This window comes from Camarhynchus parvulus, chromosome 8 (assembly GCF_901933205.1).
Source record: "Camarhynchus parvulus chromosome 8, STF_HiC, whole genome shotgun sequence".
Taxonomy (NCBI): Eukaryota; Metazoa; Chordata; class Aves; order Passeriformes; family Thraupidae; genus Camarhynchus; species Camarhynchus parvulus.
Genome location: NC_044578.1, coordinates 26,076,288 through 26,089,916, shown reverse-complemented (window position 1 = coordinate 26,089,916; position 13,629 = coordinate 26,076,288). Strand labels below are relative to the sequence as shown.

At 46.2% G+C, this 13,629-nt stretch overlaps 2 protein-coding genes across 2 annotated transcripts; one reads left to right on the top strand and one right to left on the bottom strand.

The window, feature by feature from the left end:
- The first annotated feature begins 2,460 nt into the window (after positions 1-2,460).
- On the top strand, positions 2,461-5,148 carry MRPS14 (mitochondrial ribosomal protein S14). Its single transcript, XM_030953606.1, has 3 exons — positions 2,461-2,594; positions 3,297-3,455; positions 4,652-5,148. Exons 1-3 carry the CDS (start codon positions 2,550-2,552, stop codon positions 4,832-4,834), a joined length of 387 nt encoding a protein of 128 aa, XP_030809466.1. The 5' UTR covers positions 2,461-2,549; the 3' UTR covers positions 4,835-5,148.
- Positions 5,149-6,359: 1,211 nt separating this feature from the next.
- On the bottom strand, positions 6,360-11,935 carry CACYBP (calcyclin binding protein). The gene is made up of 6 exons (XM_030953605.1): positions 11,848-11,935; positions 11,106-11,298; positions 10,350-10,446; positions 9,755-9,854; positions 8,356-8,450; positions 6,360-6,670 (listed from the first exon to the last, which is right to left on the bottom strand). The coding sequence occupies exons 1-6, from the start codon at positions 11,866-11,868 to the stop codon at positions 6,511-6,513; spliced, it is 666 nt and encodes a 221-aa protein (XP_030809465.1). The 5' UTR covers positions 11,869-11,935; the 3' UTR covers positions 6,360-6,510.
- Between the last annotated feature and the right edge of the window lie 1,694 nt (positions 11,936-13,629).

The window sequence follows — 13,629 nt, the reverse complement described above, 5'->3', positions numbered from 1 at the left end:
GTGGAATATTTGTGTGAAAGTTTGCAACAATCTAACTCTGCAAGTCTTTTTCCAGCCCATTGCTTGAAGATTTAGGGTATCTGCCTAATATCATGTATTAGGAACAAGCATTCTAAAAAGAAACCCTTCTAGGTAAAACCCTAGCTCCATTAGATCCAAAGGCAAAACTCCCATTCATATTAGCAGATATGTAGTTTTACATGGTTGGAGGAGAAAACCTGGGAAAGCTTAAGCCCTTCAAAATAGGCTTAAAAACTCATTGAACACTACTGTACCTTTTGTAATAATAATACACGCCCATAATGCAGGATTATTGATGTTTGTAGTAAGGCTTCAAAAATCTTTGGAGAGCATCTGCTCTAAGAAGTCAGAGACAAAACAAACAATAAGAATCTCAAAGAAATTAAAATTTATTTTCTCTTACCTATCAAGTACTTTCAACTTTCTGGTTCAGAGCCCTTCTGATGCAGGCACCACTTGCAAAGGTAATTTGAGCAAACCAAAAAGTGACCAAATCCTCTCCTCTCCCCACTCCAGCTGCAAGGCAGCAGCAGTCCCTGCAGGGAGTTTGAGCCCATGGACCAGCTGAAAGGAACCAATAGAGGCCTCGGGGCGTTTCCCTCTTACAAATCACCTAAGGAGCAGGCTGGCTTTGGGAACAATTCTCCTGCTCAGCATTCCTCCTGCCCTTCAGCAGGAAGAACCATTTCCCATTTGTTTCATGCTCTGCCACAAGTCAAAAGCCAGAACGCTTCTCCAGCTCTGTACATGTCTGTAAGAATCACAGGATGGTTACTGAGACTACTGTATCAACAAGCACATTTGTAACATTAATGATGAGGAACTCAGGTGGAGTACATCAGAAAATTTAAAAAACATTAAACTCAGCAGCAGTTACACATTACATTTATTCAGCACAATACTTGCAAAAATCCCTCAAGAACCATCCACACAGTTATTTAACCAGGTGCATTACTGAGCCCAGTTTTTAGCTGACAAACCCTCAGATTCTGAACAGTTCCTTCGATTTAGTGCAACCAGAAGCTGTGCTGAGGGAGCAGAAGATTGTAGCAGCCTGAGGAATATCAACATCCATCATTAATCCTTGCCAGTCTCAGCTGGGGAAGTGCCAATCACACAGGTGATGCTGTTGAGCAATGAGGGAGTCAGCCCTGGCTGAAGAAATAGCTCTCCTTGGCATCCTCACCCATTCCTTCCACACCTGGACCATCTAATAAACACAAAAAGGGAATATACAAAAGATACAGATATATACAAAATATTGTAGAAAAGAATGCGTGCTGTAACATTCAAATCCCCTTTGATCACATCTATTTTATCTGCTCTGCTGATATATGTACACCAATTAATTTCACAATCTGGAAAAATAGCAAGTTACAGACAATTACAGAGAACAAAGCTTGAAATTCTCCCCTTGCAAACAGCAGAAAGCCACCACAGTAAGCATCTAGGAAACCTGCTGACTGCAGCATGGATAATAAAATTTGATTAGCCAGCCAACCTAGGTACTTCCAGATTATTACATACCAGTGTAATATACCAAACATCTGAGTAGAACCACTAGCACACACAGAGCAAGCAGCTTGACAAACTAAGAGAACCAGCTTCTCGAATGACTTTTTCAATGTAGTTCATGAGCTGATACAAACATAAAATTATGAATTCAACATCAAAACCGTGATGCATGTTCTCCCTGAAATGAAGAAACAGACATATTTTAAATACAGCCTAAGAGAAGTCCCAGTCAGTGGAACAGGACAGTTTCTCTCACTGAACAAGAACAATGGAAGCAGAATTTCCCATTAGTTTTTCTCTGTTTGGGGTTATGATTATTCAGGTTTGGATATTAGCAAAAGTTTGGACAACACTCCCAGGCACACAGTGGAATTCTTGGAGTTGTCCTGTGCAGGGCCAGGAGCTGAACTCGATGATCTTTATGGGTCCCTTTCAATTCAGAATATTCTACGATTCAAAACCCACCAGTAGACAAATCTCCTGCAAGCCACAGGTATAAACCAAGGAATTTAGGGACAGTCCTAGGTGATAAACAAGAAAAAGACACCCCGAAGGAACAGAGCTAGCCCAGAGCTGCGTGTCCCGCAGCAGCACAAGCAGTCAGGACGATTATGGACGATGGGCTCACAGACAGGGACCCACAAGGGCGGGGCGATGCCTTTGAGTCAATTTTCCTGCTGGGATAATTTCCCTGTCATTTTCACAGCCGCTCCCCTTCAGCCCGGGATAACTCTGCTGCATACAAGGCCGGACTCCGATGTTCCTGTGGCAAATCCAGCTGCCTTTAATGACGGGAGGTGCCAACGAGCCCTCACAGCAGCTCTGAGATATACACAGCGCACCCCACAAGTGCAGCCGGGACTCTTATCGCAATTCCAGCCGCAGAGGGTTAAAAACCCAGGGAATGCACATTGGGAACGCAGCTTTGGGAGGAGATGGGAGCGGCCTGAGGGGCGGCCTGAGGGCGGGCCCTGCCCTGCTCTGAGTGCGCGCACGCGCGGCGCAGCGACAAGATGGCGGCGGCCGCGCTGTGCTGGGCGCTGAGGGCGGCTCGGCAGGTCAGACCCACTCCCTCCCCTCCATTCCTCTCACCCTGCTTCCCCGCGTCTCTCCGGGACCCTATCCGGGCAGGGGAGATGCGGGTAGTGTTTGACCCCTGCGGGCTCGGCCCTGTCCCCGCGGCGCGGGAGCATCGCGGGTCCGGTGTTATATAGCGTTCGGTGTAGCTTGGGCTTCTTTGTGTCTGTCTGTGAAGAGAACTTGCTAACACTTTATATGACATTCAGAGTTATATACTAATGCAGTAGGGAATCTGGAAAGTATGAAAGCTAATCTGTTACTCGTCGGAGAGAGCAAAGATCGGCGCTGCCCCTCGTGAGGGAGATTGACAGCGATGGAGGTGTAGGAAGTGTAGCGTGTGATCCGGGAGTTAAACCGATACCGGAGACACAGGAGCCGAGGGAGCGGCTGGAGCCGTGTCAGGGGAGGGTTAGGCTGGATATTAGCGAAAGGTTTTCCCCATGCGGGTGTTCGGGCACTGGAACAGGCTCCCCAGGGCGTGGTGGCAGCGCCAAGGCTGCCAGAGCTCAAAGGATGTTTGGGCAACACTTCAGGCACATGGTGGGATTGTGGGGGCCAGACATTGAACTCAGTATTTGTCAATCCCTTCCAACTCTGGATATCCCATGATTTATTGAAATAACAGTTCATCCTTGACTAGGGCAACAGGCAGGTATCACAAATTTTATTTTTTCAATCAGGTTCTCCCCTCGTCCTGCCCAAGGCAGGTGCGGAGCTACTATGTGGACTGGAGGATGCTGCGGGACGTCAAGAGAAGGAAGATGGCCTATGAGTATGCAGATGAGAGGCTGCGGATCAACGCCATCCGCAAGAACTCCATCCTCCCCAAGGAGCTGCAGGTACTGCCAGCTGCCTGCAGCCAGCCACACGTGGCTCTTGCTGCTCTGGTGTGCTCAGGGCCATGGCAGTCACTTTATAGAGCTAAATGGCTGTCCCAGGTCACAGATGTTGTGTCTCCCCAGCTCACAAGCACAGAATCGTGTCATGTTCCATAGTGACTTCAGTCTTTTGGGGGGGTTTACAACAACAGCACATGCACCTGACTGAAGGTTGTGTCTATTGGGTTTGGGGTTTTTTGAAACCTGTGCTTGTGGAAGCAGCATATGTAACACTAAATACAGTAAAGTCACATTCCCCCCCTCCATACACTGCCCCTAACATACACATTGTCAAATCTATTTTCTTTACTTCCAATTCAGGATAATAAACTCTAGATTTTTGCTTGCCTGATCTACAGGCATATGAAACATGCATCAGATCTGGGTGTTAAAACTGTTCTTAAAAATCGACTGCCCTGCTCTCAGCCTGCCTTACTAAGCACCAAAAACATTTGCAAGTACTGGATTATTCCTGTATTTGATTTTGCCATGATACTTACACATCTTAGGAGAGAAAGTGTATGAATTTGCTTTTATATATTGACTCTACCATTCTTGGGCAAGTCTGAGTGGTGTTGGATGTCCTTATGAGGCAAAACCAATACAGAAAAAAGCCCCAAAAGAAGATCCTGTAACACCTTCCAAAGAACCCTATATGAGATCCCTTTTACTGACATGAAAGCATGCTACCTCAGCAGGCAGTTAATAAACAATATATGTTTAAATTCAGCTCATCTGAAAGGACTAACCTACCCTGCAATGAGGAGAAAGCAAAGTTTTTTGACTAACTGTAATTCCTGGCTTGAGGTTATTCAGTCTGTAATAAGATTAAATCTTGGGTCTCTTAGAGGGCTAGCCCACCCTGCAACAGAGACAGAGACAAGCTGATTTGACAGGTTAAAATTAGAGGATTGAGATTGATCTGTGTAATAGGATTAATCTGGGGGTCTCCATGTAGATCAGTTTACATTCACTGTTGGAATGCCCAGAAAGGGTGGGCTGAGTGAGGTGAAAGCTCCCATTTAAATAGCAAAGCTTATTCATGAGGTGGTAGAGAAAGTTGTGACAGTACCTAGTAAACATCTGGATTGTGAGGTCTGGGAGTAAGGCCCCTCCAGCTCCCAGGGAACACAGCTAAACTTTGGCACTTGTTTTAGGAAGTGGCCGATAAGGAGATCGCTGCCCTGCCGCGGGACAGCTGCCCCGTGAGGATCCGGAACCGCTGTGTGCTGACGTCCCGCCCTCGCGGCGTTAAGCGGCGCTGGAGGCTCAGCAGAATTGTTTTCCGCCACTTTGCTGACCACGCTCAGATGTCCGGTGTACAAAGAGCCATGTGGTAATAATCTCCACGTGCATGTGCAGTCAGGCAGATGAAACAAACCAGGCTCATTTGTGTGGGTAATTAAAGCAAGGCTGTCCTGCCTCAGAGCCCAGCATCAATGTCAAACTAATAAGGGAAGGAGGAGCTGTGCTGATTCATTAAACTCCCTGGATTACAGCTGGTATCAGCTGAGCAGCAGCAGCACAACTGCACTGAACTGGTGTGTGTGAGGCAGTTTGATTGTGAGCAAAAAATCACTATGTGATGGTGCAGAACTAAGCTGAGGTTTGTGGTATGGGCAGTATTAGAAATAAAGACATACAGCACAAGGCTTGTTGAAGCATTTTTTTTGTTGCCATCATACGGTAAGTTCATCATGGTAATTTGGGTAAAAGCATCAGTAAAACTGCACAACAGGACAAAGTGGTATTCTGCTGTGAACAAGGGCAAGGACAGAGTGGGAATAAAACATGGCCTCAAGTTTAAATACTCTTACTATGCTAACTCAATATAAATGTGTATTAACAAGCAGACAATGTGGCTAAAGGATCTGTTACAAACTACACTGTGCTGGTATTTCTCCTGTTCATAGTGCAGTGCTCAGTCCCATGCTTCAAGAACAAGGTGGCAAGGATGCCCTAGTCCAGACCCTAACAGGAGAGTAATGGCTTCCTTAATTCACAAGTAACAACAAATGTGTCCTTGGGAGACACATGAGAAGGAGGCAGGAAGGACACAATTAACAACAGGCTTGCTGCTAAGGTCATGTTTGCCCTGTACTCTTCTTCAAAGCACTGCAGTAAAGGGAGGGCAGTGGCTGCTATGTCCCCCTCCCCAGCAGGGGCTGAGAGATGGCAATGCAAAGGCCAAATACCACTAGCAGGAAACTGACAGCAATCTGTCACACCCAGCTGAGTTATATTTTGGTGTATAAGCCATCTTACTATACTTACTCTCTTACCTTAAAACCCTTTCTAAGTTGATGGAGAAAGTGGAGCTTATCCCTTGTTTCCTACTGTACACTGCTGGAGCCAGGGCAAGCTCCCTGTCCCTGGTCTCCTGTTGATGACTGCAGACTGCATCCTGACTGATGCCATCTCAGAGATGGGCTCACAGCTAGCCCAAGCACTTTGATTTCCAAAATTCACAGTAACAGTATTATTAGACAGAAAGTTTCTGAGAGTAATCAGTATTAAATTTGAATACCACAAGATTAACACCATATTGTTTCTGCTTAACTGTCAAATGCTTAGATTTCTGCTTTCTTCAGCAGTTCTCCCTTTGTGACATGCTTTATAGTTCAGCACTTTCCCATTTTTAATCAGAAAGCTACACCCTGTGACGTGAGCATGACACTAGCCCCAGCAACCACATGGGTCCAGCTGCCACTGGCAACAGAGGCCTTGACCCATCCTAGTTTAAGATTCCTTTACTTCTACATTCTGTTCTCAGTCTCAGAGCACTCCCCTCTCATCTGAGAAGCTTTGGATATGTACCCTATGCTTCACTCCTCAGGAAATGCTGAACCACTTGACTGACGGAAATGCTTTATAAGCTATTTTATTTAAATATTTTCTCCAACCTGAAATGGAAAATGACTGTCTTTGCTTGGAAGAAGGTTATGTAAACGATGATCTTTGCAGCACAGCGTGTCTCACATGGAAGATCAGTTTTAAGGCGGCCCTTAGAGTGCTTTCAGATATCCATTGGTATGTCCCCTTTGTACTGCTTTTCTCTGCTTTCAACCCAGGCCTTGTTGATGGTGCGCTTCATCTCATCGTCCCCTTCCGCATACATCTTCTTTAAAATGTTCATTAGCCCTTCACTAGGATCTGCAGTGTCATAGGCAGCCTTCCTGCAAGACAGATACATGAGAAGGTCAGGAATACCCAACAAAAGGAAGTTCTGATGTTTGTTTGAAATATCCTGGGACTTTTGCTTCAGCCAAGTCTTTAGATCACAGCAGTCTCAGTTGGCTTCCAAATAGGAAGAATCCTAAGAAACACCCTTAAACCAAGTGCAAGCTGAGTAGTATACCTAGAGATGTCCCATGGGGTGGGACAGTATTTTGATGTGAAGCATTTTGCAGTAAATGTGACTCTGGAAGCACTCCCAAAATTAACTGCAGGAAGCAGAAGTGAAATGTAACAGAGAAAGTGCCAATACCTGCCTTGTGTTATGTGACAGGTGAATGAAAATGGAGAAATGACCACATCAAGCTCTTTGGACAGACTGCATTCACAACCCAAAAGGCTTTTTTCCTGTTTCCCATTTTTCAGATGATCTCCAGAGGTCAAATGACTTCTTAACACATTGCATTTCAAAGCAATTTTCTCCGGTGATGAACAGTGCCACCCGCAGTCAGCACCGTGGAGGACATGGCCTGCATGACCCGACTATAAATAATGCCCTCTCTATCCCATTTTCCAAAATCCCTTAGGTAGTCCTAGTGCAGCCCAGCTCAAAAACACAGCAGATGAAAACAGATCAGCAGAGGGAGCAGTTTCCTCATGCTCAGGGCTAACCATCGGCTGCACAGACCTTGCCTGCGAGCAGCATTTCTGGAGCTGCTCGTTTGACAAACAGTAAATCTTCAGGAATTCTCTGCACAAGATACAGGTTTAACAAGTGACCCTGTCCCTCCAGAAAACTGCATTAATTGTCAAGTCGCTTCCTCTTAAATCTCCTGTGATGCCATTTGAGTGGAGAACGCTGTTTTGTCCTAAATTCAGGTTGTTATGCCTGATCAGTTTTAGCAAATCACCCTAAAAACATACACAAAATGAATTGTTGTTGGCAGGGATAAAATTCTCAAAAGTGTTCTCATTCTTCAAGGTGGCTATACATGTAAAATAACATTAAATCATCATATAATATATATATTTTATAAAGTCTCTTGTCCCCAGCTGTTTCCTGCTGTCATTTACCACCCACATCCCTGTGTATGTCTAAGCTGCCTGCTGCTCCCAAGCACTTGAAGTGTTACAAACTGGCTTGAGACTCTGGAAAACCATTGAAATAAACAAAGACCTGCTTTGCCAAAAGCATACTGATGCTGGGATTTTTGTGCAGGCACTTCACACACAGGTGACAATAATAATTTTTGACCAGTAGAGCTGCAGGGGATCTATCCATGTATTTCTATATAATACACACTTGATCTAAAAACAGTCACCTCACTAATGCAGTTTTTGCAATCAATGCTGCCATCAAAATGCAAATGAATCTTTCACTGGTTGATTCCCTTTAGAATTCTCACTGCAGCTCTTCCCTATTGCATGTCCTATGATGCAGCCTTCATCATTAGCAATAAAACAGTGGAGGAGTGGCAGCTACTCAAAGTGTATTTCTTCTACTTGCAGTTCTACAAATATCAAAAGAAACCCCAACCTAATGATCCTCCAACATCTCAGGGCCTGTCCCCCAGACCACCAATCCCCAGAATAGCTGCACAGTCATTACAGATCTCTCCCAACAGTCCTAAAACAACACAGAGAACAGGACATGGAAAACAAGATGGAGGGTTGAAAAGACACTTACTCTTTCTCTTTGCTTTCTTTTTCCACTTGAGTGAGACAATCCCATTTTTCCTCCCGCTTCTTCTTACACATGACAAGGATCATGTCTGTCTTTATCTGTATGGTACAGAACAACAGCAAGGCATGAATTCAGAATGCTTCATAAAGGGATGCCAGTCAAAATGAGTAAGGTCAGCTTGTAACATAAGCCTCTTCCATACTCTCAAATTGCTGAAACATTTCAGCTATGCATCATTATGTAGAATACAAAAATTATAGCATGCACTCAGCCTCAGGGTACAAAGTATTAACTCCACTGTGGACAATTTACATATGTGGTTAATATCATACTAGTACAGACTTACAGTACCAATACAGAACACAACGTGCTGCAGGAGCACTGTCCAGTGATTTAAAGGATGCTCAAGCACCCAGGACTGCCTGGTAAAGAGTGACTAGTTTTTCTAGACTTCTCCAAGCATGCCAAGTTGAGGTAGAGGCTCCTCCAATTTATTTCTCCAAGGACAAGAAACTAGTTTTAGGGTATTGCTTAATCTTGCAACATGCTTGCAAAGTTACAAAGCCTGTTGACTTGCAACCCTGACCTAAATTTCACAAAGAACTCCTGCCTGCCACAGCAGACAAGGGTCTACTGCAGCTTTAGCTTGGCTTAACAAGTACATGACCACTGTTTGCTTTCATACTGTATTAAAAATCACCAGAGCATCACCCTCGTTTATTTCAGCTGGTTTAGTTTCACTCTGTATTAATTTTAGGCCAATTTCCAAATGAACCAGTAGCTCTTCACATCTGATGTCACCAAGCACAACAGAGAACTTACAGGAGGTATGTGACACATCTCAGCCTGGAAAGGTGCCACAAGCAGCAGAGTGTGGATATCACCAGCCAGCAGCAGTACAATGTTACCAGTTGTCCTGGTTTTGGCAGGGATAGAGTTAATTTTTCCCTTAGAAAATTAACATCCTGCTAGGGTTAAACCACCACATCAGTGTTCAGTTCTGGAGCAACACACCCTTACTGAGGCAGAGCAGGTTCCAGACTTGGCTTTGGGAATTAAGCCTATTTAAGCTTCCCAAGATTTCAGTCTGCTGACAAATCTCCTAAAATCTCAAAGAATTTCTCAGAGGTATTTAAAAGCACAAAGATGCAAATGAACACTTGGTGGTATTTTCTGCTTACTTATTTCTGAAATCCTGTTGGTGAGCTATTAAATATCCAGACATGATCTCTTGAAATAGGATTCCAGAGACTAATTCTGCAGTTATGACAATCACAGATTAGAAAGACTCATGTTCACAGTGCAGAGACTTAGCAGCAGAAGGGAGGCACTGAACATTGAATTAGCCAGGCAATGAACATGATACTCTGTGAGGGCCCTCTAACAGACAAGGTGCACTGACCTTTCTAGAGCTGCCTTCCACTGAGATGGGCTTCAGGAGGTTGTTGAAGGTCATGGTGTAGTTCTTCCCATTCAAATTCTTCACTAGCAGATCAAATGACCTGGACCCAGGAAGTGGAGGGAGGAAAGGCACAAATATTCCAATCACTACACTGTCTGAAAACCCTTCAGCAGGTGTATTTCTTAGGAAAACAGAGGAGTACTTCTTGGGAAAGCAGGCCAACAGGCTTGAATTACTTTACTCCCAGGCCTCTCAAAATGTTCAGTTCAATTTTAACAGAGAAATTAAAAGAACCAATCCAGACTCACGTCAAATTGAGATCTTTAGGATCCTTTCTACCTACAAACTTGGAAAACCAAATTTCCTCAATGTACACCTCAGTTCTGTCACCACAAATACCCAGGGCTAACACTGTGCACCCTGTCAAGCATGGTGAGGTGCACTTGTAAAATGAAAACACCCTGATACCCTTAAGTGCTACTAAAAGCTAATACAGCTGAAGTTTAAAAAAAGAAAAAAGAGAGTCGAGAAAAAAAAAGGCTAATCCAACACTCCTGCATTTCAGTGTTCCTGTTGTGCTACAAGATGAACTCACCTCTCTGTGAAATTCACCTGCACATTCTCAGCGGGAAGCTTCTGGACGCCATTTAAAGAGATGTAAATCTTAACAAACTTATCTGACTGATCCCAACCTGGAAGTGAAAAAAAGATATTAAGTTCTACCTTTCCTCCATAAGCTTCATGCACTCCAACTTCCCCCACAAAGCCCCCTGGAACAACTAGGGTCTTTTCCTTACTGAAGCAATTTTCAGAGTGATAAAAGGAAAACACTAATTATTCAGGAATAACTTGAGAGCAAAGGGAGGTCCCCCATGTAGCCCTGTTCCCTGAAAATTCCAAGAAAACCCATTTATCAGCTCAGGTCAAAAGAGAGCAACCCGGGCTGTGCAGGGGGAGTCAGAGCCAGCTGTTTGCTCCCGCTGCAGTTTCCTTGACCCAATTCTTCCCCTACTCCCTGCATCTTGAGCAATTCCCTCTCCTCTCACCTACATGGGGAGCAGAGAAGCCAAAGCTTGCTCTTACATTCCTGCTAAACACTAAGCAATGGAAAAATACCAGCTGGTACAGCAAGAATACTTAATGCATCCTGCCAAATACCATCACACAAACATGGTCAATATACACTGGGGTTTGGATGGCAAGTAAACATGTGGTAGCTTTTAAAGTGGGGTCTCCAGTGTGGAATAAACACTGGAGATGTGGAATAAACAATTAAGGCTTCACTGTGATGCTAAGTGGCAACTCTAACTCCCAGCAATGCCACCCTGGAGCTCCAGAAAAATAATCTTACCGTAATTGTTTATTTTCACTGTGTACCCTCCCAGCGATGACTTTTCTTCCTCTACCACATCTTTTGGCTTCGTTGGAGGCTGATTCTTGATTTCCAACTCCAGCTTTTGTTTCTCTGCCGCAAGGACATCACGCACCCGTTTCCTAGTGGCATTCGTGAGCAGCTCTTTAACCTCTTCCAAATCTTTCTGCAACTGGTTCGAAAACAAAGGATCACACGTATACATTAGATACATTATTTGTGCTCAGGGCTCGCAGCTTTTTATGACAATTTCGCGTATTCCAGATGCTGGAATTTCAGCTTTATCAGATCAGTAGTTTAGTTTCCCACTACAACCATTTAGGCATGGAATCATCCCTTCCTCACCCCCTGTCCACTCCTGTAGATATGTACAACCATAAAATCCTAATTCACAGAATGGATCGGGCTGGAAGGGTGCAACTCCCCTGCTCAACCACGGCCATCTCAGAGCCCAAGACTGGAAAACGCCTCCAAAACCATCAATTCAGACAAGGTTTAAGCTTTCAGTGCTTAACTCTTCATACATTAAAAATCAGCAGGAACCAACAGAAGCTGGGCGGAAGGCACAGCTCCCTCAACACGCACCGCCGCAAGGGGAGACCTCCACAGCCCTCAGCGAACGCGGGGACTGACGGCTCCCGCCTCCCAGCCGGGGCCCCACCGCTGCCCCTCGCCCCGGACCCCGCCTGCGCCCGGGGAGCAAAGCCGGGAATCGCCTCACCTCCTCCCGCGCCACGGCCATGGCGGCTCCCCGTGGAACCTCTGGAACCTTCCGGCCGCGGGAAGTGACGCGCGGCCCCGGCCCCGCCCGCTCCGGCCCTGAGGAGGCGGGACCGGGAGCTTCTCCCCCCGCCGAGCCCGGAGGGACGGGCGGGATCAGGAGCTTCTCCCCCGCCCTGGGCTCTGAGGGACGGGCGGGATCAGGAGCTTCTCCCCCGCCCTGGGCTCTGAGGGACGGGCGGGATCAGGAGCTTCTCCCCGCGCCGGGCTGAGGGATGGGCGGAACCGGGAGCTTCTCCCCCCACCGGGCTCTGAGGGACGGCGGGACCGGGGCTCTTTTCCCGCCCCCCGGGCTCTGAGGGACGGCGGGACCGGGGGCTTCCCCGCCCCGCGGGACCAAGCTCGCACCCGAGACGTGAGGGACGGCCGGGACCAGGAGCTTCCCCACCCCGAGCACTGAGGGACGGCCGGGACCAGGAGCTTCGCCACCCCGAGCACTGAGGGATGGCCGGGACCAGGAGCTTCCCCACCCCGAGCACTGAGGGACGGCCGGGACCAGGAGCTTCGCCACCCCGAGCACTGAGGGACGGCCGGGACCAGGAGCTTCCCTACCCCGAGCACTGAGGGATGGCCGGGACCAGGAGCTTCCCCACCCCGAGCACTGAGGGATGGCCGGGACCAGGAGCTTCCCCACCTGCCGGGCTGCTCAGTGTGAGGGGCGGCTGCGGCGGGCACGGGCTCGGTTTCAGTTTGACCATCAGAAATCTCCCCCTCGTTTTACAGCAGATGCCCCTGAGCTCGTGGCTATGAAGGTCCTAGATTAAATTTGCAAAATAAAGTGTTTTCGTTCTTAGGGAAAAGAGTATCAGGCTCATGTGGTGGCGGTAAATAGTGATCAAAGGGGGAGAAATCTCTGTTCCCGGCCTTTAAAGGAAGATGGGCTTATAAACTCAGTGCCCTGTTCTGTATCTGCTGCTCATTAAGGGAGAAAAAGACCTTCAAGATCAATTCCAGCAAGGTTTAAGCTTTCAAGCTCTAAGATTTCATCAATTAAAAAACAAACAAATCTGATAGAAATTGGGTGGATGGCACAGTGCCCTCAACACACACCACTGTAGAGGGTGACCCCCCCCAGAACAAATGCATAATAAACTTTCTACAACAAACCCAGAGAGTAAATTACTGTTGGGAAATTGTTCCTGACCTGTAATGTCACAATGTGTATTCTGGGAGTGACTTTGTGTGTAAGAGACTTGGTTATCAAACCATTTGCAAGGAAAATGTAGCTTCTATTTACAGAGCATTTGGCTGTATGCATGTAAAAACATGCTGGTGTAATAGTACCAAAATTCTCTTTTAAGCATTTTCCTCATCAAAAGAAAAACATGACTGTTGACACTGTTACTAAATCAGCTCAGTAAGCACCAACAAAAAAAATTTCTATGGCCCCACTGGGCATTAAAATTTCCCTCGAAGAAAACAATAAGGCAATAGCATTCTTTCTCTCAGCAGGAATGTAGAGGAGGCAGCGTTTGCCCCCAGATGTCCTTTATAAACAGTGTGACCCAAGGCAGAACACAGCCCTTCAGTGCTGAAAAAGTCAAATTTCTCCAGAACAAGGTGCCAGTTATAACACCTGTTTCACCAAACTGAGGGATGTCAGCTCATTTGCTGATACATGGGCTTCGGGTCTCGGTTTTTGTCTCTTCTAAAGTGAACATCCAGGAATTAATCTGTAAGGAGGGAAGAGAATTTGATGAAAATGAATTCATAGAAGCCCTGA

Coding starts and splice junctions, on each gene's coding strand:
- MRPS14 (XM_030953606.1), top strand. CDS start 2,550: ATGGCGGCGGCCGCGCTGTGCTGGGCGCTGAGGGCGGCTCGGCAG. Junction 2,595..3,296: donor CGCTGAGGGCGGCTCGGCAG/GTCAGACCCACT, acceptor TTTTTCAATCAG/GTTCTCCCCTCGTCCTGCCC. Junction 3,456..4,651: donor TCCTCCCCAAGGAGCTGCAG/GTACTGCCAGCT, acceptor CACTTGTTTTAG/GAAGTGGCCGATAAGGAGAT.
- CACYBP (XM_030953605.1), bottom strand. CDS start 11,868: ATGGCCGTGGCGCGGGAGGAG. Junction 9,855..10,349: donor CAGGTGAATTTCACAGAGAG/GTGAGTTCATCT, acceptor TCCTGGGTCCAG/GTCATTTGATCTGCTAGTGA. Junction 6,671..8,355: donor AAAGAAAGCAAAGAGAAAGA/GTAAGTGTCTTT, acceptor TCTGTCTTGCAG/GAAGGCTGCCTATGACACTG.